The sequence below is a fragment of the Muscardinus avellanarius genome (genome assembly GCF_963383645.1).
Source record: "Muscardinus avellanarius genome assembly, chromosome: 22".
In the NCBI taxonomy this organism is placed as follows: Eukaryota; Metazoa; Chordata; class Mammalia; order Rodentia; family Gliridae; genus Muscardinus; species Muscardinus avellanarius.
In genome coordinates, this window is record NC_137808.1 from 17,018,903 (window position 1) to 17,044,299 (window position 25,397).

A 25,397-nucleotide genomic window follows, 5' to 3' on the forward strand; every position below is an offset into this window, starting at 1 on the left:
TTTGGTGGTACTGGGGTTCCTGGAAGCCCTTCTACCTCTGGGATACACTCCCACGGGCTACACTCCCAGACCTATTTTTTAACACTTTTATGTGGAAACAGAGTCTCTTAAGGCAGCGAGGCTGGCTTCGAACCAGCGCGATCCTCCTGTCTCCGCCTCCCAAGCGCGGGGATTACAAGCGTGTGCCACCACGCCCGGCGTAAAACTCCATTTACACTAATGAATTTCAAACCCAGGTGCAAGGGAAGAGCACGTTAATAGTCCATATACATCGATACATAGAGATTTTCGGGCTCAAACCAAGTGAGATATAATTGTATAAATCTCCAACTTTCCCCCATAGCTGACTAGAAAAGGAGAAGCACTTTTATAGTACTCACTACAGAAGTAAAAGTCACTGTTGTGGGAGACACCTGGGAACAACCCATGTGGCGTCTCTGGAGCCAAAGAACCTCTTACAGTAATAAAGCTTTCCTTGGTAGAGGTGTGAGAGCAGCAACTACGACCAGTCAACATAGTTCTTGTACGTGTGTGTGGAGGGATTGGGGTATTCACCCTCCTAGCTAGGCCCCTAGCCCTTCCTCACCGGCTTTTGGAGGTGTCCAGCGATGTACAGGTTGCTCCAGTTGAGGAGATCTTCAATCAGGACACTAGTGCTAATAACTCCATGTTTGATAAGCTGAAGCAGAGAAGAAGTGGGCATCACAAAGAGCTAAGTGTCAGGCTGTTGCTTTACAAGGTCAAGATACGAGGAAACAGACCAAATTCTTGAGCAGAGGGGGCCCTGATTTCTTTTCTTTTTATCTTTTTTTTTTTTTTTTTTTTTTTTGGTGGCTGGGGGTTCCTGGAAACCCTTCTACCTCAGGGCTACACTCCCAGACCTATTTTTATATTTTTATTTGGAAACAGGGTTCTTAAGTCAGCGTGGCTAGCTCTGAACCTGTGCGATCCCCCTGTTTCAGCCTCCCAAGTGTGGGAAATACAAGCGTGCGCCGCCACGCACGCTGGACCCTCATTTCTAAGACAGTCAAAATGCCTACTTGTGAAAACCCACATCTCTCAGGACAAGACTGACTTGGCCCCCAGGTAAGTGAGACTTAGTGAGACCCTCAGTGCGTGAGGTGAAGCAGCCATGAGTTTAACTTAGGTCCGTGTGATGTGAAAGGAGAATGGCCCTTGGGCACCATCTAGTACTGGTCCTCAATGGTCTATTCCCACAGACGGTTTAAGAAATGATTATGTAATTAGTGTTCCTTATTCGAGGAGTAAGAAATGGAGGCCCATCAGAGTAAATGACATGCCCAACAGCAGGCACAGTAGCATGTGCCTGTACTCCCAGCTATTAGGGAGGCTGAGGCAGGAGGGCTGCTTGAGCCCAGAGGTCCAAGGCCAGCCTGAAAAACATAGAGAAACCCTCAAAATCAAAACAATGAGCTAGGTGTGGTGGAGCATGCCTATAATCCAAGGACTTGGCAAGCTGAGCCAGGAGGATCACAGGCTCCAGGCCAGCCTCAGCAACTTAGCGAGTCTGTTAGAAAAGCAAATTCTCCAGCTTCACCTCAGACCTACTGGAGCAGAAACTCTGGGGATGGATCCCCACAATCTCTGTGTCCAACAGATTAAAACCTAAGAATCACCAGGCCAAAGACCAAAAACTCAAATCAATGACATCTAGCCCTTTCACACTGCAGTCACGGTCATGGGGAGATGAGGAGTCCAGTTTCTGCTCCGTCTCTGAGCTCACGATATCCAGCAGGCGTGGAACCCTTTCCTGACCACAAGAACACACATATCTCACAGGTGTTCCAAGGAAGAAGCACCCAGCGAAGACAAGGGCCGAAGTCACTTACCCTGCCATCACACATGACCAACGGGTTGTAGTAAACTCCAGCGCCGTAATGATTCTGAACAGATGTGATGGTCTTGGGCCCTAAAACCTTTAGAAAAGAGTAGTGGCTCCAATTCTTCTTCGGGTTTTCTGAATGCCACGCAACAGGGTCCTCTACTGTGAACACAAAGTCCAGCATGGCATTCTGGAAAGCCAAGAAGAGAGAATGGGTTTAGTTTCAATCCCTAGAAAAGCAGCTAGAGGGAGTGGAAAGGCCTCAAATACTATGCTATCACGATCAATAGTCAGAAGATCTATGGTTATCATCAGATACTTAAGCAAGTCTCTGGAAACAAGGTGAGATTCATTTTCATCTGTAAAAAAGAGGCAGCCAAACACACATTTCACATGTGTTGTGCCAGCAGTCTTCTGAATGCTTTAGAGATATCACACACAGTAACACATTTTATCTTCAAAACAATCTCACATGGCAGGGGTGCCACTCTCCCAATTTTATGAGGAAGGAAGCCAAGGCCCAGAGAGCGCTGTGCACAAGGGCAGAGCTAACGGGCACACACCTGAGCAGTGCTACCAGATTCTGTGTGCTGAGCTGTGCTCTATTGCCTTTCAACTAAAAATAGCTAAATGTAAATATCCACTTTTCTACCGGATCAAACTAACATCACATGAATGAACTCTATACAGTGGTACGTAAAGGGAAATGCGTTATTCGCCCATTCTTCCTGAAGTACCTATGATGAGTTCTGATAGGTACTATGGAAGAAGAGCTCAGTCTACTGAGATAACAGACAAGTTTTCACTAAATTGACTCCATAGGGGGATGAATGCTTCACTCAATAGTGGGGGTCAGATCAATAAAACAGAAAGCAAGCCAGGAGCGCTGGCTGGCGCATGCCTGTAATCTCAGTAATTGGGAGGCCAAGACAGGAAGAGCACAGGTTCAAGGTTAGCCTCAGGAAGTATAACTTTTCCTAGAGGTGAGAAGTATGAGTCTTGAGGAATGTATGAGATGGACATGGAGGAGACAGAAAGGCTTGATGGAGTGTGGATAAGGGTAGGGAGTCGTGTTAGAGGAAGCTGCTCTTATAGACAGGAGAGCCAGGCAGTTCTGGGACCTGCAGCATACCACTAGAACAGGACATATTTACGTGGTGGGAGAGGAGACAAGACAAGCAGGCTGTAAGCCATGCTAGAAAAACTTTCCTGCAGGGCCAGGCGTGGTGGCGCACACTTGTGACCCCAGGACTTGAGGTGTTGTGACAGGAGGCTTGCAGGTTCCTGGCCAGCCGCAGCTACTTAGTGAGGCCCTAATGGCAACCTGCCCACTGGATTCTGCAAACCAGCGAGAACTTCACAGCTGCTGTACCCAGCTAATTCTGAAGAATAAAAATGTTGAGTCCCAAGTAGACTCTTGTTAAATGTGCTAAGCAAGAGTAAATATACTGGCGCCCACTAGCCGCTGCCTTTACCTTCAAAGCACCCGCCCTGGGCCTACGGTCAATTTATCAGCGTTCTGGACTCAGAGAACTCTTTTGCATTTTTTCCTACAGCAACAGAAGGGACTCTCAACTTGGCTCCGCATTAGAATCACCTAGGGTGTCTTGAAATCCCTTAAGTCCAAGTCCCATCATGAACCAATTAAATCAGAATCTCTTGAGGTGGAAACCAAGTTGTTGCTGTGTGTGTGTGTGTGTGTGTGTGTGTGTGTGTGTGTGTGTGTTACTGAGGTGGAACCCATGGGCTTTCTACCTCCGGGCTAGACTCACAGACCAATTTTATACATTATTTGGAAACAGGGTCTCGCTAAGTTGCTGAAAGCCTCCCTAAGTAGCTGAGGCTGGCTTTGAACCTGCGAGATCCTCCTGTCTCAGCCTCCCAAGTGCCGGGATTACATGCGTGCGCCACCACGTCCGGGTTGTTGTTGTTGTTTAGTTTTTTGAGATTCCCTAGAACATTCCAAAGCTCAGTCAAGGCTGAAAACACCGACCTGGTACTTAACTATTTCTTTCCCTGAAAGACCTAACTCAGCTTAGCCGAAGTGACGCCATGTTTTACTGGCCCCCCCAAGTACCAGGAAGTTAAAATGTAACTGTGGGAAAGTTACAGAATTCAGTAAGCCTGTAAAACAGGATGGGGTCGGTAGTTAACTGCATACCTGCGGCTTAACCGATAAGAGAAGGCAGTTACGAGATAACTCCGGGACTTTCCACCAGGCCCGTACCAGAAAAGCCGGAGGCAAGCAAAGGTAATTCAGCTCCTCATTAACCTGAACCAATAAACCTCCTGTAACTATGCTTTTCCGCTTCTGTACCCCCGCTTCTGCCCCCTACCCCCTATAAAAGTTACCTAAAACTCACCTAGGGTGCACAAGTCTCTGTGCAGACTCTGTCGCCCACAGGTACCTGTGTCCCGCAATAAAATCCTCGTGCTTTTGCAGCCAGTGGTCTCGGACTGATCTCTGGGTCTCGGGGTCCCCACTTCTGAGGGAAAGACCACTCGGGGGTCTTTCATTTGGGGGCTCGTCCGGGATGGAGACCCCTACCCAGGGACCACCGACCCACCACCGGGAGGTAAGCGAAAAGGGCCTCACGTATGTGTGTGTAAGCGTTAAATGTTGTTTCTGTGTGCCGTACCTTCTGAGACTTGATCAGGTCAATCTGTATCTGGTGGGTGCGGAGGGGAGTTGACGAACTCAGAACCCTCACCCCACATCCCGGGAGACGTCCCGTGGAGATCAGTATCCCGGCCTTCGGGGCCATCTGTATCTGTATTGGAGGAAGGGGAACCTAGGACCCCAAACAATCCTCTTCTGAAGAGAATATTCTCGTTTAGTAGCGGCAGCAACGTTTGTCTTGTGTCAGTGTAAGTAAAACTTTTACCTGTCTGTCTCTGTTTGTCTTGTATGTCTCCTGTTGCCGGCTGTGTTAATTTCTGTAATTTTTGGTTTGGTTTCTGGTAAAATGGTGAGCAGCTGCCTTCTGGTATTTCTGGTATTTGCAGTCGTCTGTGCCAGTGGTGCCCGCTGACACAGAACTCCTTGCCTGATCGATTGTGGGTTAGAGTCCCACTCTCAGCCATCTGGGTGCCAAGCGATTGTGGGTTCTAGTCCCACATGAAGGGTGCCGTCTAGGGTTTGGAAGGGCCACTTGCCAGAGGCGGTCAATTGTGTCTGGTCTTAGGAGTCTCTCGGAGAGAGGAGGGGCTCCATTTTGTGTGCTAATTGTGTTTCTTTGACTGGTTTTGGGAGTTTTTTTGGTGAGAGGTGAGGCTTTATTCTGAGTTTGGTTAAGGGGCAATTGTGTCTCTTTGTCTGGTTTGTTTAGGTGATATTTTTTGTGTGTGTTTAATCTTAACTGTTATGGCCATTGTGTTTTTTATTAAAATGTGTGTACCAGCTGGGTTGTGAATAATTCTTTTCAGCCTAGTAATAGTATTATTAATAAGACTAATTAATAGTTTGTTAGATATCTGTTGTATAAACAGCTTTAATAGACTACAAAGCTTTAGTGTCAAAAAGTTGGTGTGAGTGTGGATTTGTTTGGTTTGTTTTCTCGTTTTCTCTTTTTGTGTTTAATTTTGGCAATAAGGCAAGGAACCCCAGCTGTCCTTGGGGAAGGTAAATATGATGTTCTATGTTCTGTTTGAGATGGCATGTTTTTTGGTATGGTGAAAGTTTTATGATACTGTTTGTCTTCTATGGTGCTTATAGTGTTTTTCTTAAAGTGATAGTGTTGAAATAGTTACCCCATGATAATAAAATGTGATGTTTGTTATTAGTTGTATGGTGGTTATAATATACTGTTGAAAAAAAAAAAATGAGGTGTGGGTCGGAGAAAGCTTCCGGCCTCTGTTCTGCATTAGATTGCATAGAAAAAGATTTTTCAGTACTGTACATTTATTTTGTATGTTTAATTTGCTTTTTAATCAGACCTTGGACCTTGGACGGTGAGCTGGAGGGAGGCTGAGCAAACTGCCCTGGGGGCGGCCGCTGGAAGATTTCTTCCAGCCCCAGAGAGAAGTTGTCAGCATCCCACTCCTCACTCGTCCAACGAAAAAGGGGGAAAGAACGGGTCGAAGCGAGTCCACCAGCCTTTCTCGCTAGTAGAATTGAAAGAAATTTAAAAGAACTTGGGAAAGTTATACTACTGACCCTGACCATTACATCAAGGCATTCAAGTTACTCAGTTCATTGTATGATCTTACTTAGAGAGATGTTAGATTACTTCTTGAACAAACTAACTTCTATAGAAAGGGAAAGATAGATGGACAAAAGCCATTTAAGGATTCTGGCTGCTCGCAAGAGCCTAGGCTCAAGTCTGTCTGAGGTGGAAAAGCAAGAGCCCTAGGCGATCACGTAGTGAAATCCCGGAGGCCAGATCGGAGGCAGTGTCCTTCTTTCCCAGCCCAAGTTCCAAAAGCTTAGCCAGGGTGTGGAGTCTTTACAGACCAGCCCTGAGCCATCTGTTTACTCAGCCTGCAGAGGTGTTTAGAATGACCTTCCATTCTGCTTCTTAGCCACACCAGGAAATTCAGCTCCTCTGATAACAAAGTGTTTTTTTCTTTTGCTGGTTGCACTAAAGATATTACTCAAAGATATTTTTATCTCAATTAGTCTTAGCTAAAATGGTTACTTCAGGAAAGTTGTCCAATTAAACTCCTGTGAGAGGTGATTAAATAAAGTTATTTTCTTTGACAAAATCAATGTTTTAAGGTACTAGGGATGTTTTTATGATGTCATGGATTTCCGTGGTAATTTATAAGTTTTAAGGTGTGTGATCAAATAAAATATACAGTGTCTTTAATATTACTCCCTTTGCAAAATTAAGGTTTTAAGGTGCTAGTGATATTTATCTAATGTCTTAATTTTCCATGTAATACTGTTGATAAAACAGCTAAAGGATTACTTTTTGCCATAAAATTGGGAGACCCCAAAGTCTATAATAATTCTTTAAAACCTAGATTTAAGATTGTTTACTGTAAAAAGTTATGGAAAACTATCAGTCACATTGTGCTGAGATGTAAAATTGGTCTTAGAGGTAACCCTAAAAAAATAGCTTGTTAAGCCCACTTGGGATGACGGCCAGCAGCTTTTACAGGTTCTGCTGACTACCGAGGAAAAGCAAAGAGTATTTCTAGAGGCCCGGAAAAACGTTCCTGGGGAAAACGGGCAGCCCACTCAGCTGCCAAACGTCATAGACGGTGATTTTTCGTTAACCCGTCCAAACTGGAACTTCGCGACGGAGGAAGGTAGGGGACATCTACGTCTTTACCGCCAGTTGCTCATAGCAGGTCTCCGGGGGACGGCAAGGCACCCCACTAATTTGGCACAGGTGAAACAGGTAGTGCAGGGAAACCCCCGAGGAAAAAGGAGAACGACTATGGCAGAGAATGAAAAAGGATCAGGAGGATAGGGACAGAAAAAGAAATAGGGAACTAAGTAGAGTACTGGCCACCGTAGTACAGGGATCTAATAGGGATGGAGCAAAAATGAGGGACTGTACAAAGGCTAAAGTGGACAAAGACCAGTGTGCCTATTGCAAGGAAAAAGGCCACTGGATCAAGGACTGTCCCAGGAAGCCAAAGGGACCCAGGAAAACGAAACAACCAGTGTCCCTCTTGGCTCTAGGGGACGAACAGGGAAGTCAGGGCCAGGAACCCCCAACTGAATATTCCTGCCCCACAAAATCCCCGACAGGTGCGGGAATTCTTGGGGACAGCGGGATTCTGCCGCCTCTGGATCCCAGGGTTTGCTGAGAAGGCAGCCCCATTATACCCCCTCACAAAACTGGGGGCTATGTTCAAATGGGAACATGAACATCAAAAAGGTTTTGAAAGCATTAAGCGAGCATTGTTGAGCTCCCCTGCTTTAGGACTGCCGGAAATCACGAAACCTATCGAACTGTTTGTAGATGAAAGATTAGGATATGCCAAAGGAGTTCTAACTCAGAAACTTGGTCCATGGAGGCGGCCCGTGGCATATTTGTCAAAAAAACCTGACCCTGTGGCCTCGGGATGGCCATCTCGCTTGAAGATGATCGCCGCTGTGGCGATCCTTGTTAAGGATGCAAGCAAACTGACTATGGGACAGCCTGTGACTGTATTGGCTTCCCATGCCCTAGAGGCCCTTGTGAGACAGCTCTCAGATAGGTGGCTATCAAATGCTAGAATGACTCACTATCAGGCGATGCCTCTGGACACCGACCGAGTACACTTTGGACCCGTGGTAACGCTCAACCCTGCAACTCTGCTGCCGCTATGGCAGCAGTTTTGTGGAAAATGGAAAACGGAGAGCAGGAGCTGCCGTAACAACTGAAACTGAGAGATGAACGGGGTTCCATAAGAGAAGTAAAACCGAATCCCTTACTTTATAGTCGGGAGGACCAGAACCTCCTAAAGAAAATGGGGGCCACCTACGATCCTGTATATGACCAAGGTTGTTTGGCTTACCAAGTCGACCGAATGGCTGATCCAACAATTACATAGGCTAACCCATTTGGGAAAGAGAAAAATGCATACTCTGACAACAGGTCACAGATAATTGTATGGCTTGTGCCCAAGTTAACCCAGGAAAAGCAAAGCTTGCCTCTGGAGCCAGGATGCGAGGACATCGCCCCGGTATGCATTGGGAAATAGACTTTACTGAGATAAAACCTGAACTGTATGGATACAAATATCTTCTAGTTTTATAGACACTTTTTCAGGATGGATGGAAGCTTTCTTGACCAGAGGTAAAACTGCAAAAGTGGTCACAAAGAAGCTCCTAGAAGAAATCTTCCCCAGGTATGGAATGCCCCAGGTCCTGGGCACTGATAATGGACCAGCTTTTGTATCTCAGGTGAGTCAGTTGGTGGCCAAGCTATTGGGGATAAATTGGAAATTACATTGTGCATATAGACCCCAAAGTTCAGGGCAGGTTAAAAGAATGAATAGAACTATTAAGGAGACTTTATCTAAATTATCGCTTGCAACTGGCTCTAAAGACTGGGTTCTCCTTTTACCATTAGTCCTGTACAGAGCAAGGAATACTCCGGGCCCTTACGGACTCACTCCCTTTGAAATCTTGTATGGGGCTCCGCCCCCCGGCATTACATTCTTTGATTCTGATATTTCTGAGCACGCTAACAGTTCCACTTTGCAGGCTCATCTTAAGGCGCTGCAGACTGTACAGGAGGAGGTCTGGAAGCCTCTCGCAGCCGCTTATCAGGACCAGCTGGACCGCCCTGTAATACCGCACCCTTTTCAAATCAGGGACGCCGTGTGGGTCCACCGTCACCAGACTCGAAACCTGGAACCGCGCTGGAAGGGCCCCTACACTGTGTTGTTGACGACCCCTACTGCCATCAAGGTTGACGGAATAGCAGCATGGATCCATGCCTCCCACGTCAAACCAGCCCATGGAATAGAGAACAGATCAACCGACGAAACATCAACATGGAGGATCCAGCGTGGAGAAAACCCCTTAAAGATAAGACTCTGGCGTGGGGACTCGTAATTATAAATGGGGTACCGATAGAAAGGGGAGTGGCGGACAAACAAATCCCCCTGGTTTGCCACTTTAATATCATCCCTAATGGGGCCAATTATAATTCTCCTCCTACTCCTTATGCTTAGACCCTGTATCCTAAACCGGCTGGTCCAATTCATGAAAGATAGGCTATCAGTAATCCAGACATTAGTGTTAACCCAGCAATATCAGCAACTAAAGGAACAGGAGACTGAAATTCCGTAAAATAGAAGTTAAGGATTTAACTTCCGATAAAGAAAATGGGGGAATGAAAGACCTAACTCAGCTTAGCCGAAGTGACGCCATGTTTTACTGGCCCCCCCAAGTACCAGGAAGTTAAAATGTAACTGTGGGAAAGTTACAGAATTCAGTAAGCCTGTAAAACAGGATGGGGTCGGTAGTTAACTGCATACCTGCGGCTTAACCGATAAGAGAAGGCAGTTACGAGATAACTCCGGGACTTTCCACCAGGCCCGTACCAGAAAAGCCGGAGGCAAGCAAAGGTAATTCAGCTCCTCATTAACCTGAACCAATAAACCTCCTGTAACTATGCTTTTCCGCTTCTGTACCCCCGCTTCTGCCCCCTACCCCCTATAAAAGTTACCTAAAACTCACCTAGGGTGCGCAAGTCTCTGTGCAGACTCTGTCGCCCACAGGTACCTGTGTCCCGCAATAAAATCCTCGTGCTTTTGCAGCCAGTGGTCTCGGACTGATCTCTGGGTCTCGGGGTCCCCACTTCTGAGGGAAAGACCACTCGGGGGTCTTTCATCCCTTCTTCCCGCTTGCCTATGCGACAGCTTTCCCCGGGCCTAACTGCAGCTCCTGCCCGCAGACTGAAGGGGACGCCCACTTTTCACAGTTCAGCTCGCGCCCTGCTCCTGGAGCCCTTCCGCACGACCTGCATTCCGCTGGCGGGCGCCTGGAGTGCGCAGGGCGGACTGGCCCCTCGGGCTCCGCAGGAGGAAGGCAGAGGGCCTCTCCAGGTCCCGCTCACCTTCTCTCCGCGTTGGGGCCCGCCTGGCGGAACACCCCGGAGCCGTAGGCGAAGGCCAGGCTCAGCTCCTGGGGGAAGCGAGACAGGATCCTGCGGAAGGCCACCCCCGAGCTCTGCAGCGCCTGCAGCGCCAAGGGCCGCGGCTCGGGACACAGGACCCGGCGGGGCAGGGCCTGGGACAGCCGCGGGGCAAGGGCTGGGGAGCGGCCCGAGCGAGACAGCCTGGGGCGCCCGGTTGTCAGGGGAGACCCGGCAGCTCCGGCGCGCGGCGATGACGCACGCAGCTTCCGCCGAGCCCCGCCCCTCCGCGCACGCGCTTTCAAGACGCCCAGGACGGCGCGCGCCGGCGAGTGGAGCGGGGGTGGCGCTGCAGCGGCCTCTGGTGGTGGGATGAGCGCACTGCAGGCCCGTCCCTCAGACCAATTGGGGTGCGGGTGATGGCTAAGCAAACCACGGTTGACCCTTACAAACAAACAAACAAACCTTGTAACAAGCTGGGCGCGCGGCGCACGCTTGTAATCGCAGCATTCGTTAGGCTGAGACTGGAGAATTGCGGTTCGCAGACAGCCCCAGCTATTTAGCGAGGCCCTTTGCAACTCAGTGTTGCAAGAATAAAAGACTTGTTCCAAGAATAAAAAGATTGAAAAATAGGGGTGGGGGTGGGGCTCAGAGGTACAATGCCCCGGGGTTGCATCTCCATCACCACGTGACCTGGAGTACCCAAGGCACTGCTCACAGGTAGGCAGGTCTCAGGCACGCACCTGCAGCCACGCCCGAGCGGACCAGTCACCCGAGGAAGCTGCTTCCTGTAAGCCGAGCCCCAGGCTGACCTTGACCCTGCAGCCCTCCCGTTTCAACTTCCCAAGTCCTAGGATGGGAGATGCTCCGCGCCATACCCCGGTTTTCATTGTTTTGAAGGCCTTCAAATTCCTAATCGGCACCGTTGGGAGAAATGGCGACAGTGTGGGACCCTTGGGCAAAGGTGGGTACCCGGGCATCAGCCGTAGGTGGAAGGGACCGAGATTGGCAACCGCAGATGGAGAGGTCCTCATCTCCAGGGTGGAGGTGGATGTGGAACAACCGATTCTCACACATTCTAGGTGAGCGGAAAAATCGATGTCCTTTCCCAGGGAAAATAGTCTGGGGCGATGTATTGGGCAGGAGATGGCTCCACCCCACAGCCTAGCAGCTCTCCTTCTGGGTCATATCCTAGAGCTGTTTTTTATCTGCAGGGAAGGGCCAGTTTTTAAAACTTGCATGCTTTTGTAATCCCAGCATTTGGGAGGCTGAGACAGGAGGATTGCAGTTCAAGGACAGCCTCAGTAATTTAGGCCCTGTGCAATGAAATGAAGTGAGACCATGTTTCCAAATAAAGAATAAAAAATAGGGCTGGAGAGGTGTAGCTCAAAGGTAGAATGCCCCTGGATTCCATCCCCTGTACCTAAAAAAAAAAAAAATTTGCAAAGTCAGGCGTGGTGGCACACCCAGCATGTGGGAGTCTGAGACTGGAGAATCGCAGTTCGCGGATACCCTCAGTTACTTTGTGAGGCCCTCAGCAACTCAGTGAGACCCTGTTTCAAAATAGAGACTAAAAAATAGGGCCAGGAGTATCACTCAGAGGTAGAATGCCCCTGGGTTTCATCCCCAGTACTGTAAAATAAATAAATAAAATAAATAAATAAGTGTGGTGGCGCACGCTTGTAATCCCAGCGCTTGGGAGGCTGAGACAGGAGGATCACTAGGTTCGAAGCCAGCCTCAGCTACTTAGTGAGGCTCTCAGCAACTTAGTGAGACCGTGTTTCCAAATAAAGTATAAAATAGGTCTTGGAGTATAGCCCATAGCTAGAAGGCCCCTGGGTTCCACCCCCAGGACCACAAAATAAATAAATAAATAAATAAATAAATAAATAAATACAAGAAGTCTATATTAAGCTTTTGTTTTTCTTTTTTTTTTTTCCATTTTATTTTATTGGTGTTAAGTTGGGTCCTGCACTCATGTGACTTTGTGTCACATGACCTCTGCAGGGCAAGGGAGGGGCTGAAACCCCCGCGAGAATTGGGCGTTCCCGGGAGTAAACCCTCCTCTCGCGAGATGCATGCCTTTAAAAGGAGAGCCCGCATCCTCAAGCTTCGGACAGGCGCGCGGGCCCCACGGTGCCTCGCCCTGATCCCCGGGAGAGCCGTGCCATTAAAACTTTACATGCCACGTGTACCGGACCTCTCTCGTGTTTTTCACACTCTGCCGTATGCACATTATTTTTATTTTACTCGCATTTAATTTTTTATTTTACTTATCAATTGGCACTAGGGATTAAACCCAAGGGCATTCTACCTCTGAGTGATACTCCTGGAACTTTTATTCTTTGTTTTTTTCCTTTTATTTTATTAAACATTTTTGGTGGTGGTGGTGAGTGCGCGGTGGATTTTATTCTTTAGTTGGACCCAGGGTCACGCCAAGTTGATGAGAGTCTCACTACTGGCGGAGGCTGTCCTTGAACCCTCCCAAGTACTAGGATTACTGGGTTCAAGCCACCATGCCCGGCTTTGCCGGCTACACTTTGATTGAAAAACAGTGAACACTGCAAAAGCAGAGCCCGCTGTCGCCCTCTCCAGAGTCCCTCACGAACATCTCTGCCGTGGGCGTGAACTCGCCTTACCAGCTCACCTGCCAGTCGTCTACATCCTGCCTCAGTTTCTCTCTCTCGACAGTAAGGGAGATCAAAAAGAAGTCAGGTAAAAAGGGGCTTCCAGAAAGATCCGTGAGCGTTGGTGGCGGCGGTGGTGGCAGTTGTGGGCGATGAGGCTGGAAGATGAGATTTCCAGCTGCCCGTGCATGTTGGCCGATGTTGTTCCAAATCAGGCTGGTGTTCAGAGGTGGAAACAAAGCCCTAAAGGACCCCCTGTCCCGTCAGCGAAGACCCACCAGGAAACAGGGGCGTGAGAGAGACCAGGTGGTGGGTGAGGGCAAGCCATAGGCAGCCATGTTGTGCCGTGAAGCTCAGAGAAGACACAAGAGGCCTGTAGGAGCAGGCCGGGCCTGGAGCCTTCCCAGCTTCCCTTGCTGAGCCGTCATGACAGGCGGGAGGTTCAGGGTCGGAGATGATGGGGTGCAGAAACTCTCTTTGCCAGTGACTGCCTCGGATGCTTAGAGGTAAGGCTGGAAATTGTCAAGCTTGGGTTTTATTTCTGCCCCCACCCCTGACTGGCTGTGACTTGCCTTCCCCTTTTTGGTAAGAAGGCGGTGGTTCTGGGGCGGCCAGAGGCATTCCCGCACGAGGGATGGAATCCAGGGGCATTTTACCTCCGAGTAACACCTTCAGCCCTATTTTTTTGTGCATGTGATACTGGGGATGGGACCCAGGGGCATTCTACCTCTTAGCAACGCCCCCAGCCCTATTTTTATTCTTTATTTAGAATCAGGGTCTCACTGAGTTGCAAAGGACCTCACTAAGTAGTAGCCGAGGCTGTCCACGAACCGCCATCCTCCTGTCTCAGCCTCCCCAATCCTGGGATTTCAAGCGCGCGCCAGCACGCCCGGCTAATGTTATTTCTGCTCTGCGGCTCCCCAGCCATCCCATCTCTTGGTGTTTGTCAGGGCCTCACATCCCCTAACAATCCCGCCGGACACTGCGCCACAGGAGCGGCTGGTGATGCCCATCGCAGGGGAGAATAAACACTCCTCCCAGCGGAGCTCGATGCGGGAGAAACCTGCCCGACACCTCCCCTAAGCTTTTTGCCTTTAACTACAGGCAAATCAAAGGCGGTAGAGGACATCAGCGTGTCTCCCTTGCAGCAAGGGGAGGGACCCTCTCCCGTCCTGGAGCTGACCGACCCCTGCCCCGAAGCCCGGGAGAGACTACAAGAGATGTGTGGCCACATGTGAGTGCCGGCTGGGGGGCGACGTTCTCATGTTCTCAGAAAGCCCCGCGTCGGCCACGAGTCCAGGAAGCCACGAGACGCACGGCCATGACTGGTCCTGCCTGTTTATTTTCCAAATAAGGAAACAGAGGCAGGGGATTGCCCGGCGCCCACTGCCCCGCAGGCCTGGTACCCAGGAGGGTGGCGCCCGTCTCCAGGTGGGCTGCCTCCCCCGTCCCTCTTTCTGTGACTCGTGCCCAGCTTCTGTTTTCCCGAGTGTTCATTTTTTGGGGGGAGGCGACACTGGGGATGGAAACCCAGAAGCATTCTACCTCCAAGCCACATCCCCGGCCCTATTTTTTATTCTTTTTTTTGCGCCCTTTTTTGTGTGTGTGGTGCTGGGTTTGAAGCCAGGGGCATTCCGCCTCTGAGCTTCAACCCCTTCCTTCCTTCCTTCCTTCCTTCCTTCCTTCCTTCCTTCCTTTTTTTGTGATACTGGGTATGGAACCCCACTGGCTACACCTCCAGCCCTATTTTTTAGTTAGTTTTGTTATTTATTTATTTATTTGTTTCTATGTTTATTTATTTATTTATTTGCAGTACTGGAGATGGAACCCAGGAGCATTCTACCTCTGAGCTCCACCCGCAGCCTTATTTCTTACTCTTTCTTTTGAAACAGGGGTCTCACTGAGTTGAAAAGGGCCTCACTAAGTAGCTGGGGCTTCCCCAGGAACTGTGACCTTCCTGTCTCAGCCTCCCAAATACTGGGGTTCCGAGCATGTGCCACCACACCTGACTTGTGTTAATTAACATAATTTGTCCAACTTTCTTCTACCAAAAGAAAAAAAAACCTGAAAGGCTCACAAAACTCAAGACATCCAGATGGGTTGCTCCCTGGATGGGAGTCCTGGGTGACGGGAGGAGCTGTGGCGACCCTGCCTGGTGAGCAGGAGGCGAGTGGCTAGAAGTTGTGTGCTTCTCCTCCCCTGCAGAGAAGCCGAAAGGGCCTCGTGGAAAGGGACCAGTATCTCCTACCCCGCGTTCTTACGCAACTACCGCGCCAAGCTGCCCTGCCACTCGACGCCGGCCTCCAAAGGGGACGTCCAGGCCCGGGCGCCCAGGCCTCTCAACCTGCCTGTGCCCAGACTTCCATCCCTTACCAGTCCGCCCTCCACACGCCTCACCACAGCCGGCATTCTCAAGACTGGAAGATGTCCAAGAAGGCCAGCAAGTTCCACTACACCTTCTACCATGGCTCCTCCTTCGTCTAATATCCTTTGATTTAAGTCCTTCCTTTTCCTCCCTGCGACTCGGCTTCAGAGAGTTCTGGGGTGGAACTAGTCCCAATATATATATATATATATATATATATATATATATATATATATATATATATATATATATATTTTGGGGGGGGTCTGGGGATGGAATCCAGAGGCATTCTACCTTCAAGCTACACCCCAGCCCTATTTTTTACTCTTTATTTTGAAACAGGGTCTCACTGAGTTGCAAAGGGCCTCACTAAGTAGCTGAGGCTGTCCTCGAACAACGATCCTCCTGTCTCAGCCTCCCACATGCTGGGATTACAAGCCTGCACCTCCACGCCCAGCTCAGCCCCAGTATTTTCCTTGGGCCCCTTGGAGCTTGGGCCCTCTAAGAGCTTAGCAGGGTCCCAGGGAAAAGGTTCTAAGTTTCCAGCTTCGAGGTGGGTTCAGTTCAGAGCAATAGAAATCTCCCAGCCGGTCAGCTCCCTACCTGGGAGAAGCCGGTCTGTGCAGATACCTGCACTGGGGGATGTACCAGGGGAGAGTTACAGACAGGATGGTTCACCTCCGGCTCAGAGGAGGAGCAGGGAGGCCCTCGATGCTCTGAAGTCTTTGCTTCTCACCCCTGACTTAGTAGCTCAGCCCTGGGGTCCTTCCCCACCTAAGCCACGGGGCCTTCCCCTCTATGAGCCGTCCAAGTGCCCGATGGCTCTGTGAGCCAGTTCTGCCTGGTTTCACGAGCAGAGGTGGCTGGGTTCCACTCAGAGCCGTGCAAGTAGCAGAAGAAGATATATTGCTGTCCTTGAGAGTTTGATGGAAACTATAGACCCTCCCCAGAAATACGCATTTATTTATTTATTTATTTACTTATTTATTGCCATCGTGGGGATGGAACCCAGGGGGCATTCTACCTCTGAGCTACACCCCCAGGTTTTATTCTTTCTTCTGAAACGGGCTCATTGAGTTGCAGAGAGTCTCACTAGTAGCTGAGGTTGACCCCAAATCAAGATCCTCCTGTGTCAGCTTCTCAAATGCTGGGATTACAAGCGTGGGCCATCATTCCCAGCTTATTGTTATATTTTTATTTTTATTTTTGTATTTTAATTTTGCAGTACTAGGAATGGAACCCAGGGGCATTCTACCTGCAAGCTACACCCCCAGCCCTACTTTTTATTCTTTACTTTGAAACAGGGTCTCACTGAGTTGCAAAGGGCCTCACTAAGTAGTAGCTGAGGCTGTGCCCAAACCGAGATACTCCTATCTCAGCTTCCCAAATGCTGGGATTACAAACATGTGCCACCTTGCCCAGCTTATATTTTATATTGAAACAGGGCATCACTGAGTTGCTGAGGCCGGCTGCAAACCTACAGTCATCGTGTCTCAGGCTCCCAAGCGCTCTGATCCCTTTGCAGGGGCCAAGCTGTCAACCCAGCTTGCCTGGGAACAGCCCCCACCCTCACTCTCTTTTGCCTCCTCTGGACAGAAGTGGGAGTTCCGAGTTTAAGTGCCCTGTCAAAGAAGTCTCCTTGTTATTCTGACCATAAAGGGACCCATTCACCGCTTCCCACTGGGCTCTGTCTCCACTGTAGCCTCGGTATGAAACACAGAAAATGTCTTCACGGGCTTGGAATCCTCCTCCGTAGGGTAACCAACTCCTCCTGATTTCCCTAGGACTTGGCTCATTTTAACACCGAAAGTAACCCCTGATTTGATGGGTTTTATCCCCCCAAATCCATCAAACCCAGGGGGAGGGGAGAGAAACCCTCCTTCTCTATGAAGTAGAGTTCTACTACTAATAAAGAACAGAAAGGCCGGGCATGGTGGCGCAAGCTTGCAATCCCAGCATTTGGGAGGCTGAGACCGGAGGATCGCGGTTTGCGGACAGCCTCAGCTACTAAGTGAGGCCGTCTGCAACTCAGTGAGACCCGGTTTCAAAACAAACAAACAAACAAACAACAACAACAACAACAAAAATAGGGCAGGGGGTGTAACTCGGAGGTCGAATACCCCTGGGTTCCATCCCCAGAACCACAAAAAAAAAAAAAAAAAAAGAACAGAAAGAAGATACAGGAAAACCCCGAGAGGGGGTGGCTGTGGTCCAGCATCCTTCAGTTGTGACATGTATGCAAAATTCAGAAAGGTCTTTAAAGAGGGGCGAAGTAAGCCGGGCAAACACTTGGAATCCCAGCACTCGGGAGGCTGAGACAGGAGGATCGCGGTTCGCGGACAGCCTCAGCTACTTAGTGAGGCCCTCTGCAACTCAGTGAGACCCTGTTTCCAAATAAAGAAGAAAAAATAGGAGCCGGGTGTGGTGGTGCACGCTTGTAATCCCAGTATTCGGGAGGCTGAGACGGGAAGAATCACAGTTGGCGGCCAGCCTACTACATAGTGAGGCCCTCTGCAACTCAGTGAGACCTGGTTTCAAAATAAAAAATAAAAAATAGGGCCGGGGGTGTCGCTCAGAGGTAGAATGCCCCTGGGTTCCATCTCCAGTAATGAAAAACACACACACACACAAAAACAACATAGGGCTGAGAGTGTGGCTCGGAGGTAGAATGTCCCTGGGTTTCATCCCCAGTACCGTGATAAATAAATAAATAAAAAATAAATAGCCAGGCATGGTGGTGCACACTTGTAATCCCAGCATTCGGGAGGCTGAGACAAGAAGGATCACTGTTTGCAAACAGCCTCAGCTACTACTTAGTGAGGCCCTTTGCAACTCAGTGAGACCCTGTTTCAAAATAAAGAATAAAGCCGGGCATGGTGACACAAGCTTGTAATCTCAGCATTCGGGAGGCTGAGACAGGAGGATCGCGGTTCACAGCCAGCCTCAGCTACTACTTAGTGAGGCCCTCTGCAATTCAGGAGACCTGGTTTCAAAAAAAAGAATAAAAAATAGGGCAGGAGGTATAGCTCTAAGGTCGAATGCCCCTGGGTTCTATCCCTAGACCCACAAAATAAATAAATAAGGACAGAAAGAAAGAAAGAAAGAAAAACAAAGAAAAAAAGAAAGAGCGGGCGGGCTGGGGGTATCGCTCAGAGGTAGAATGCCCCTGGGTTCCATCTCTAGTAACGACAAAAACAAACAAAAAACATAGGGCTGAGGTTGTGGCTCGGAGGTAGAATGTCCCTGGGTTCTATCTCCAGCACCGTGATAAATAAACAAATAAAAATAAATAAGAAATAAGAAATGAGAGAGAGAAAGAGGGGGAGGAGGGAGAGAGAAAAAGAAAGAAAGAGAAAGAAAAGAAAAGAAAAGAAAGAAAGAAAGAAAGAAAGAAAGAAAGAAAGAGAAAGAAAGAAAAAGGAAGATAGATAGATGGACAGACAGATGGGTGAAGTGACTTCCCTGGGCCCCGGAGGGGAGAGGCTGGGGAGTTTTCTGGTAGTTCTCCTTGACCATTTTTGCCAGCTATCCCTCAGGAAACATCGCCATGTGTCAGATCCCCACCTGCTGCAGAGGGAGGACCATCACTTCCCTCTTCAACGACTCACCCACCTTCTCCTTCCTGGCCCAGTTTAACCCCGAAGGCCAGGGCTCTGTTCACTACAATTGAAGGCCCAGTAAGTGGGCGGGGGACGTGCAGGGCCTGGGAGTAGCCCTGGAGTGCAGGGAGGAACCGGAGTGCTGACTCTGCGTCCCTGGGGGAAGGAGAAGCCAGGCAGCGCTCAGAGGTCTAGGCCCCAGGGAGTTCTCGCAGCAACATGGCGACTTTGAGCCCTTGCCTGCTGGATCCGTGCTGCAGCCAGTGAGAAGGGCGACTCCCAAGTCGTCCTCCGCCTGGTACCCGGGAACACGGGAATCTTGGTTCTTGGTTAGTTTCCCGGAAGGATTCTTTATTATTTTGTTATTGAGAATTGAACTCAGGGTATTCAGCCTCCAGGGGGTTCACCTCAAACCACAACCCCCTTTTTTTATAAATTGTGAAACAAGGTCTCCCTTGGTTGATAATAGTTTTGCTATGTTGCTGAGGCTGGCTTTGAACCCATGATCCTCCTGTTTCAGCCTCCCAAGTACTGGGATTACAGGCATGCGCCACCATCCCTGGCTCCTGTTAGGATTTCTTTTTTTTTTTTTTTTTTTTTTTTGCGGGTCTGGGGATGGAACCTGCAGCATTTGACCTCCGAGCTATATCCCCTGCCCTATTTTTTATTCTTTATATTGAGACAGGGTCTCACTAAGTTGAGGGGGGGCCTCACTAAGTAGCTGAGGCTGTCCGCAAACTGCAATCTTCCAGTCTCAGCCTCCCAAATGCTGGGATTACAAGCGTGCGCCACCACGCCCAGCTTTCCTCGAAGGATTTTTTAGTGGTGAAAAGTATCTTATACCAGGAGTGCGTGGTTGAGAGGCATGGACGGCTTCTGAGGCATCTCTGAAGAGAAGCACGTGCACTCTGGACAACTCGGCAAGACCTTATTTCAAAAATAAAAATAGGAGCTAGGCATGGCGGTGCATGATTGGAATCCCAGCATTTGGGAGGCTGAGATAGGAGGATCTTGGTTCGAGGCTAGGCTCAGCTACTTAGTGAGGTCCTTTGCAACTCAGACCCCGTTTCAAAGTAAAGAATAAAAAATAGGGCTGGGGGTGTAGCTTGGAGATAGAATGTCCCTGGGTTTCATCCCCAGTACTGCAATAAATAAATAAATAAATAAATAAATAAAATGTCCCTGGGTTCAATCTCCAGTACCACAAATAAAAATTCTTTTTATTTTTTCAGTATTAGGGATTAAACCCAGGGACATTCTACCTGTGAGCTACACTCCCAGCCCTATTTTTAATTTTTTTTTAAATTTAGAAACAGGCCCTCACTAAGTTGTGGAACCTTGGCTGCAAACCTGCGATCCTCCTGTCTCAGCCTCCCAGGTCCTGGGATTACAAGCGTGCGCTACCATGCCCAACCAAAAATTCTTTTTAAAAAGGAGAAGCATGCTGAACGTGGCGGCGCACGCTAGTAATCCCTGCGTTTGGGAGGTGGAGACAGGAGGATCACGTGGGTTCGAAGTCAGCCTCACTGGCTTAAGAGACCCTGTTTCCAAATAAAATATAAAATAGGTCTGGGAGTGTAGCCTGGAGGTAGAAGAGTTCCATCTCCAGTGCCACAAAAAAAAAAAAAAAAAAAAAAAGGAGAAGCGAGCCGGGCATGGCGGCGCACGCTTGTCATCCCAGCATTTGGGAGGCTGAGACTGGAGGATAGCGGTTCACAGACAGCCTCAGCTACTTAGTGAGGCCCTCTGCAACTCAGTGAGACCCTGTTTCAAAATAAAGAATAAAAAATACGGCTGGGGGTGTAGCTCGGAGGTTGAATGCTCCTGGGTTCTATCCTCAGACCTGCAAATAAATAAATAAATAAATAAATAAATAAATATAAAATAAAAAAGAGAAGCATGTATTTTTGCCGGCTGAAGGTTGATTTTGGTCTGGAGTCTTATAAGGAACTATTTTTAAAGGAAATGACTTCCTCTCATGTATAGAACGTCCAGCACCCATTTCGGTGCCTGATACTTGTGCGCCCAGATTCCTAGGCGGTAGAAACCAAATTCCTTTTTTTAGCCCCTGGATTTGGCCTGACAGTGATGTTATTTCCCTCAGATTGGCCGTTCCCTGCAGAATCCCCCTGTAGCATCAACAGGTGTTACGGGGCCTCAGCCCCTGCTCCTGGGGAAAACATGGCTGTCTCCAGGACTCCGCTCCTCCTGCCTGGCGTCTGGTGCCTGTAGGGAGGAGGCCTGGTCACAGCCTCTCACTTCTGTGTCTCTCCCAGATGCCCTACGTCTTGATCTTGAATGAGGAAGGTGGGGCCACCTACGACCAAAAGGGCTATGTTGTCCACAAGTGGAGCTGGGCCTCGAAGACGGAGACTTTGCTGACCCTGCAGTACCAGGTAGGGCAGGCCGACGGGCTGGGCAGCGGCCTCCCGCGGGCTGCCTGGCATCGAGAGGCACAGGGCTGCCTGGCATTGAAAGGCACAGGGCTGCCTGCAGTTCCTGGGCTTGTGGGCTCATTCGGAGGTTCAGGTTTGTGGGCAGTAGTCCAGGGTTGGCGGGAGTGAACTTTCTTTTGCCAGCATACAGCAAGTACTTTCTAATACTGACATTTTATTTTTATTTTTATTTTTATTTTTAGTGGTACTGGGGTTCCTGGAAGCCCTTCTATATCTGGGCTACACTCCCAGACCTATTTTTTTATTTTTGGAAGCAGGGTCTCTTAAGCCAGCGCGGCTGGCTTCGAACCTGCGCGATCCTCCTGTCTCCGCCTCCCAAGCGCGGGGATGACAAGCGTACGCCACCACGCCCGGCTAATACTGACTGTGTGTGTGTGTGTGTGTGTGTGTGTGTTTTACTGGGGATGGAACCCTAGGTAGAATGACCACCCTGGCTTCCATCCCCAGATCGATCTGCGAAAGTAAAGTCTGGTTTTCTGAAAAGACCATTACAGAAGTTGATAGCGTCGCTGTTTTCTACTTTTACCAGTGCATTATAAATTATATACCAGGGAGAATGAAGCGATACATTCAGGGCTGGGATGTGGCTCAGTGGCTAGTGCTTGCTTGGCAAGTGTAGCACCCGGTTTGGTCCTGAGTTCCTGAACAACAATAAAAAAAAAACACTTAAAAACAAGCTAAGAACAAGAAAGAAAGGAAGTGATACGATACCTTCCTACGTGCACGTATAACTTGGCGCATCCCTTCCATACGACCCTGCTCTTCCCGCCCCTCACTGAACGTGCTGGTGAGATTGATAGTGATCGCTTCATACATGGCAGAAATGACCTGAACTGACTCTTCCCTCAGAATCACCCTCCACTCCCAATTCCCTTCTACTGTTTCTGGTCAATCTCTTCATTTATCTGGAGTCCCTTTAGTTTCCTATTTTTTCTCTAGTGTCCACATAAGAAACTAAAAAAAAAAAAAAAAACACGAAGATTTTCCCCCCATTCTTTTTGCTTTCTCCTTAGACTCTTGACTGTTTTCTTTGCTGTACAGAAGTTTTGTTCTCTTTGTTTGTTTTGTTCAACCTGGGGATTGAACCCTCAGGATATTCTACCTCTGAGCTATACCCCCAGCCCTACTTTTTATTCTTTATTTTGAAACAGGGTCTCACTGAGTTGCAAAGGGCCTCACTGAGTAGCTGCGGCTGTCCTCGAACCGCGATCCTCCTGTCTCAGCCTCCCTAGTGCTGGGATTACAAGAGTGCACCACCACACCTGGCTCCCAGCCCTATTTTAAACTCTATTTTTAAGCCGGGCGTGGAGGTGCACACTTGTAATCCCAGTGCTTGGGAGGCTGAGACAGGAGGATCGCACAGGTTCGAAGCCAGCCTCAGCTACTGAGTGAGGCTCTCAGCAACTTAGTGAGACCCTGTTTCCAAATAAAATAGAAAATAGGCCTGGGAGTATACCCCGGAGGTAGAAAGCCTCTGAGGTCTACCCCTAGTGCAACCAAAATGAATAAAGAAATAAACAAACAAACCCTATTTTGAAACAGGGTCTCACTGAGTTGCAGAGGGCCTCACTAAGTAGCTGAGGCTGCCCTCGCACCACGATCCTCCTGTCTCAGCCTCCTGAATGCTGGGATTACAAGTGTGCGCCACCACGCCTGGCTGCATGGAAGTTTTTGTTCCATTTGATGCCTTCCCCATCTATTGGTCCTCAGTTTTATTTCCTCGGAGTTAGGGCTCCTACTGAGGAAGTTTGCCAGTGACTGTGTGTTACAGAGTTGGTCCGGCATTTTCTTCAGTGATGGCAAAGTCTCTAGTCTGATTTCTAGGTCTGGGCGCATCTCGAGTTGAGATTGCGCAGGTTGAGAGCTCGGGGTCGAGTTCACTCTCCCGCACGTGCTCAGCCTCTGGACTGTGTCCTTGAAGAGGGCTCACTCTTACTCACTCAGTTTTTACCTGTTGAGCTCAGTTTGGATTTGGGAGTCAGCACTGCCGGTGCTCTGTCGTGGCACCTCTGAATCTTGGTGCATTTCCCTGAAGGGTACTGATACTCTCCTCGTAAGGGATGATGAGCTTGTTTGGATTCAAGCCACAGACTTTATCTCTTCTGCAGTGAGCAGCAGCTCCGGTCTCGGGTCGCTGTTTTTCTTCCTTCTCCAAGATGGAGTTCGCTGCTCATACGTGGCTCAGGAAAGCTAGAGAGGTGGACGACAGTTCTCACAGAATTCTGGGCGCGCGCTCTCTCTCTCTCTCTCTCTATCTCCTTCTCTCTCTCTCTCCCCCCCCCTCTCTCTTCTTCTTTTTTTTTTTTTGGCGGGTCTGGGGATAGAACCCAGGGGCATTTGACCACTGAGCTATACCCCCTGCCCTATTTTCTTTTATTCTTTTTTTGTGTGATGCTGGGGATGGAACCCAGGGGCCTTCTACCTCCAGGCTACACTCCCAGACCTATTTTATATTTTTTATTTGTAAACAGGTTCTCTTTAAACCAGCAGAGTCTGGCTTCAAACCTGTGTGATCCTTCTGTCTCATCTCCTAAGCGCGGGGATCACAAATGTGCGCCACCATGCCCGGCTCAGCAACATACATATTTTGAAAGGCCATTTTTGTATGTGTGTGGTACTGGGGATGGAACCCAGGGACATTCTACCTCCAAGCTCCACCCCCAGCCCTATTTTTTATCCTTTATTTTGAAACAGGTTTTCACTGAGTTCCAAAGGGCCTCACTAGGTAGCTGAGCCTGGCTGCAAACCACAACCTTCCTGTGTCAGCCTCCCAAATGCTTAGGTTCCATGTGTGCACGATCATACCTGGCTTATTCTTTATTTTGAAACAGGTTCTCACTGAGTTGCAAAGGGCCTCACTAAGTAGCTGAGGCTATCCTCGAACTGCGATCCTCCTGCCTTAGCCTCCCAAACACTGGGATTCCAAGTGTGCGCAGTCACACTGGCTTTGAAAGGCCTTTTTTTTTTTTTTTTTTTGTGGGTCTGAGGATGGAACCCAGAGGCATTTGACCTCCGAGCTACACCCCCTGCCCTATTTTTTTATTCTTTATTTTGAAACCGGCTCTCACTGAGTTGCAAAGGGCCTCACTAAGTAGCTGAGGCTGTCCCCGAATCGCGATCCTCCAGTCTCAGCCTCCCGAATGCTGGGATTCCAAGCGTACGCCATCACGCCCGGCTTTGAAAGGCCATTTTAATAAAAAGAACTCAGTGGTATTCAGGCACAGGTGCTCAGGATAGAGGAGAGGAGGAGGGAATTGTAGATGTTTTCATGATGGCGTGTGGGTAGAATCAGGGTCCGTATGGCCTTCCGTGGGCTGACTGGGCTCAGTGGTGGCACCTCTCTCTGGACTGTTAAGGGCACGAGATTGGGGATAAAGGCTAAGATGCAATGGCTGGCTGGTGGATGACCAGCCACTGCTGACTCTGCAATGCTCCAAGCTGAGACTGAGGGGAGAGGAAACGAAGCCGCCCCGGGAGGAGGGTAACGGGCCACAGCTGCACGGTGCTAAGCCATTCGCATGTTTTACCCCATAACATGCCTGTGATTTCAGGGTTTGGGAGGCTGAGCCGGGGGAACGGCAGGTTCACAGCCAGCCTCAGCAACTTAGCAAGACCCCGTTGCAAAACTAAAACGGGGCTGGGATGTAGCGCAGAGGCAGATGCGCCCTGGAATTAATCCCAGCATCACCAAAATCACCCTGCGCACAGCACCCCAGGAGATAGATTCCGTTATGTCCCCAGGCGCCAAGAAGCTAATCGTCTTCCGCAAAGTTGCCCGTGTGGGAAGTGGTACCATGGGGTCCAAACCCTGTGCCCTGCCAAGCTTCACTTCTGCATCCTTCCAGGAGGGTGGAAAGGGCCCGAGGACCCAGGAGTTGGTGATAAAAGACCACAAAAGAAGCAGTTATTAAGCCGTTTTTCTTACGTGTGGAGAAAAAAAGAAAGAAAAGTGGGGGACCTAGGAGGCCAAGACTGGAGGATCGTG

At 49.2% G+C, this 25,397-nt stretch overlaps 1 protein-coding gene and 1 pseudogene across 2 annotated transcripts in view; one reads left to right on the forward strand and one right to left on the reverse strand.

Annotated features, from left to right (window-relative positions):
* Positions 1-571: 571 nt before the first annotated feature.
* Positions 572-11,345, reverse strand: LOC308278476 (phosphatidate cytidylyltransferase, mitochondrial-like; annotated as a pseudogene). Its single transcript has 4 exons — positions 11,244-11,345; positions 10,348-10,520; positions 1,851-2,033; positions 572-679 (listed from the first exon to the last, which is right to left on the reverse strand). The product of its transcript is annotated as a phosphatidate cytidylyltransferase, mitochondrial-like (transcript).
* Positions 11,346-11,383: 38 nt separating this feature from the next.
* The window catches only part of LOC308278477 (uncharacterized protein C3orf20-like), a gene marked incomplete at both ends in the record, with an annotated part of 28,225 nt that continues 14,211 nt past the window's right edge, over positions 11,384-25,397 (forward strand). The window contains 8 exon segments of the mRNA XM_080718248.1: positions 11,384-11,447; positions 12,961-13,080; positions 14,097-14,226; positions 15,198-15,310; positions 15,313-15,475; positions 18,883-19,023; positions 19,025-19,034; positions 21,233-21,352. Of these exon segments, the coding sequence (XP_080574374.1) occupies positions 11,384-11,447; positions 12,961-13,080; positions 14,097-14,226; positions 15,198-15,310; positions 15,313-15,475; positions 18,883-19,023; positions 19,025-19,034; positions 21,233-21,352 (861 nt within the window).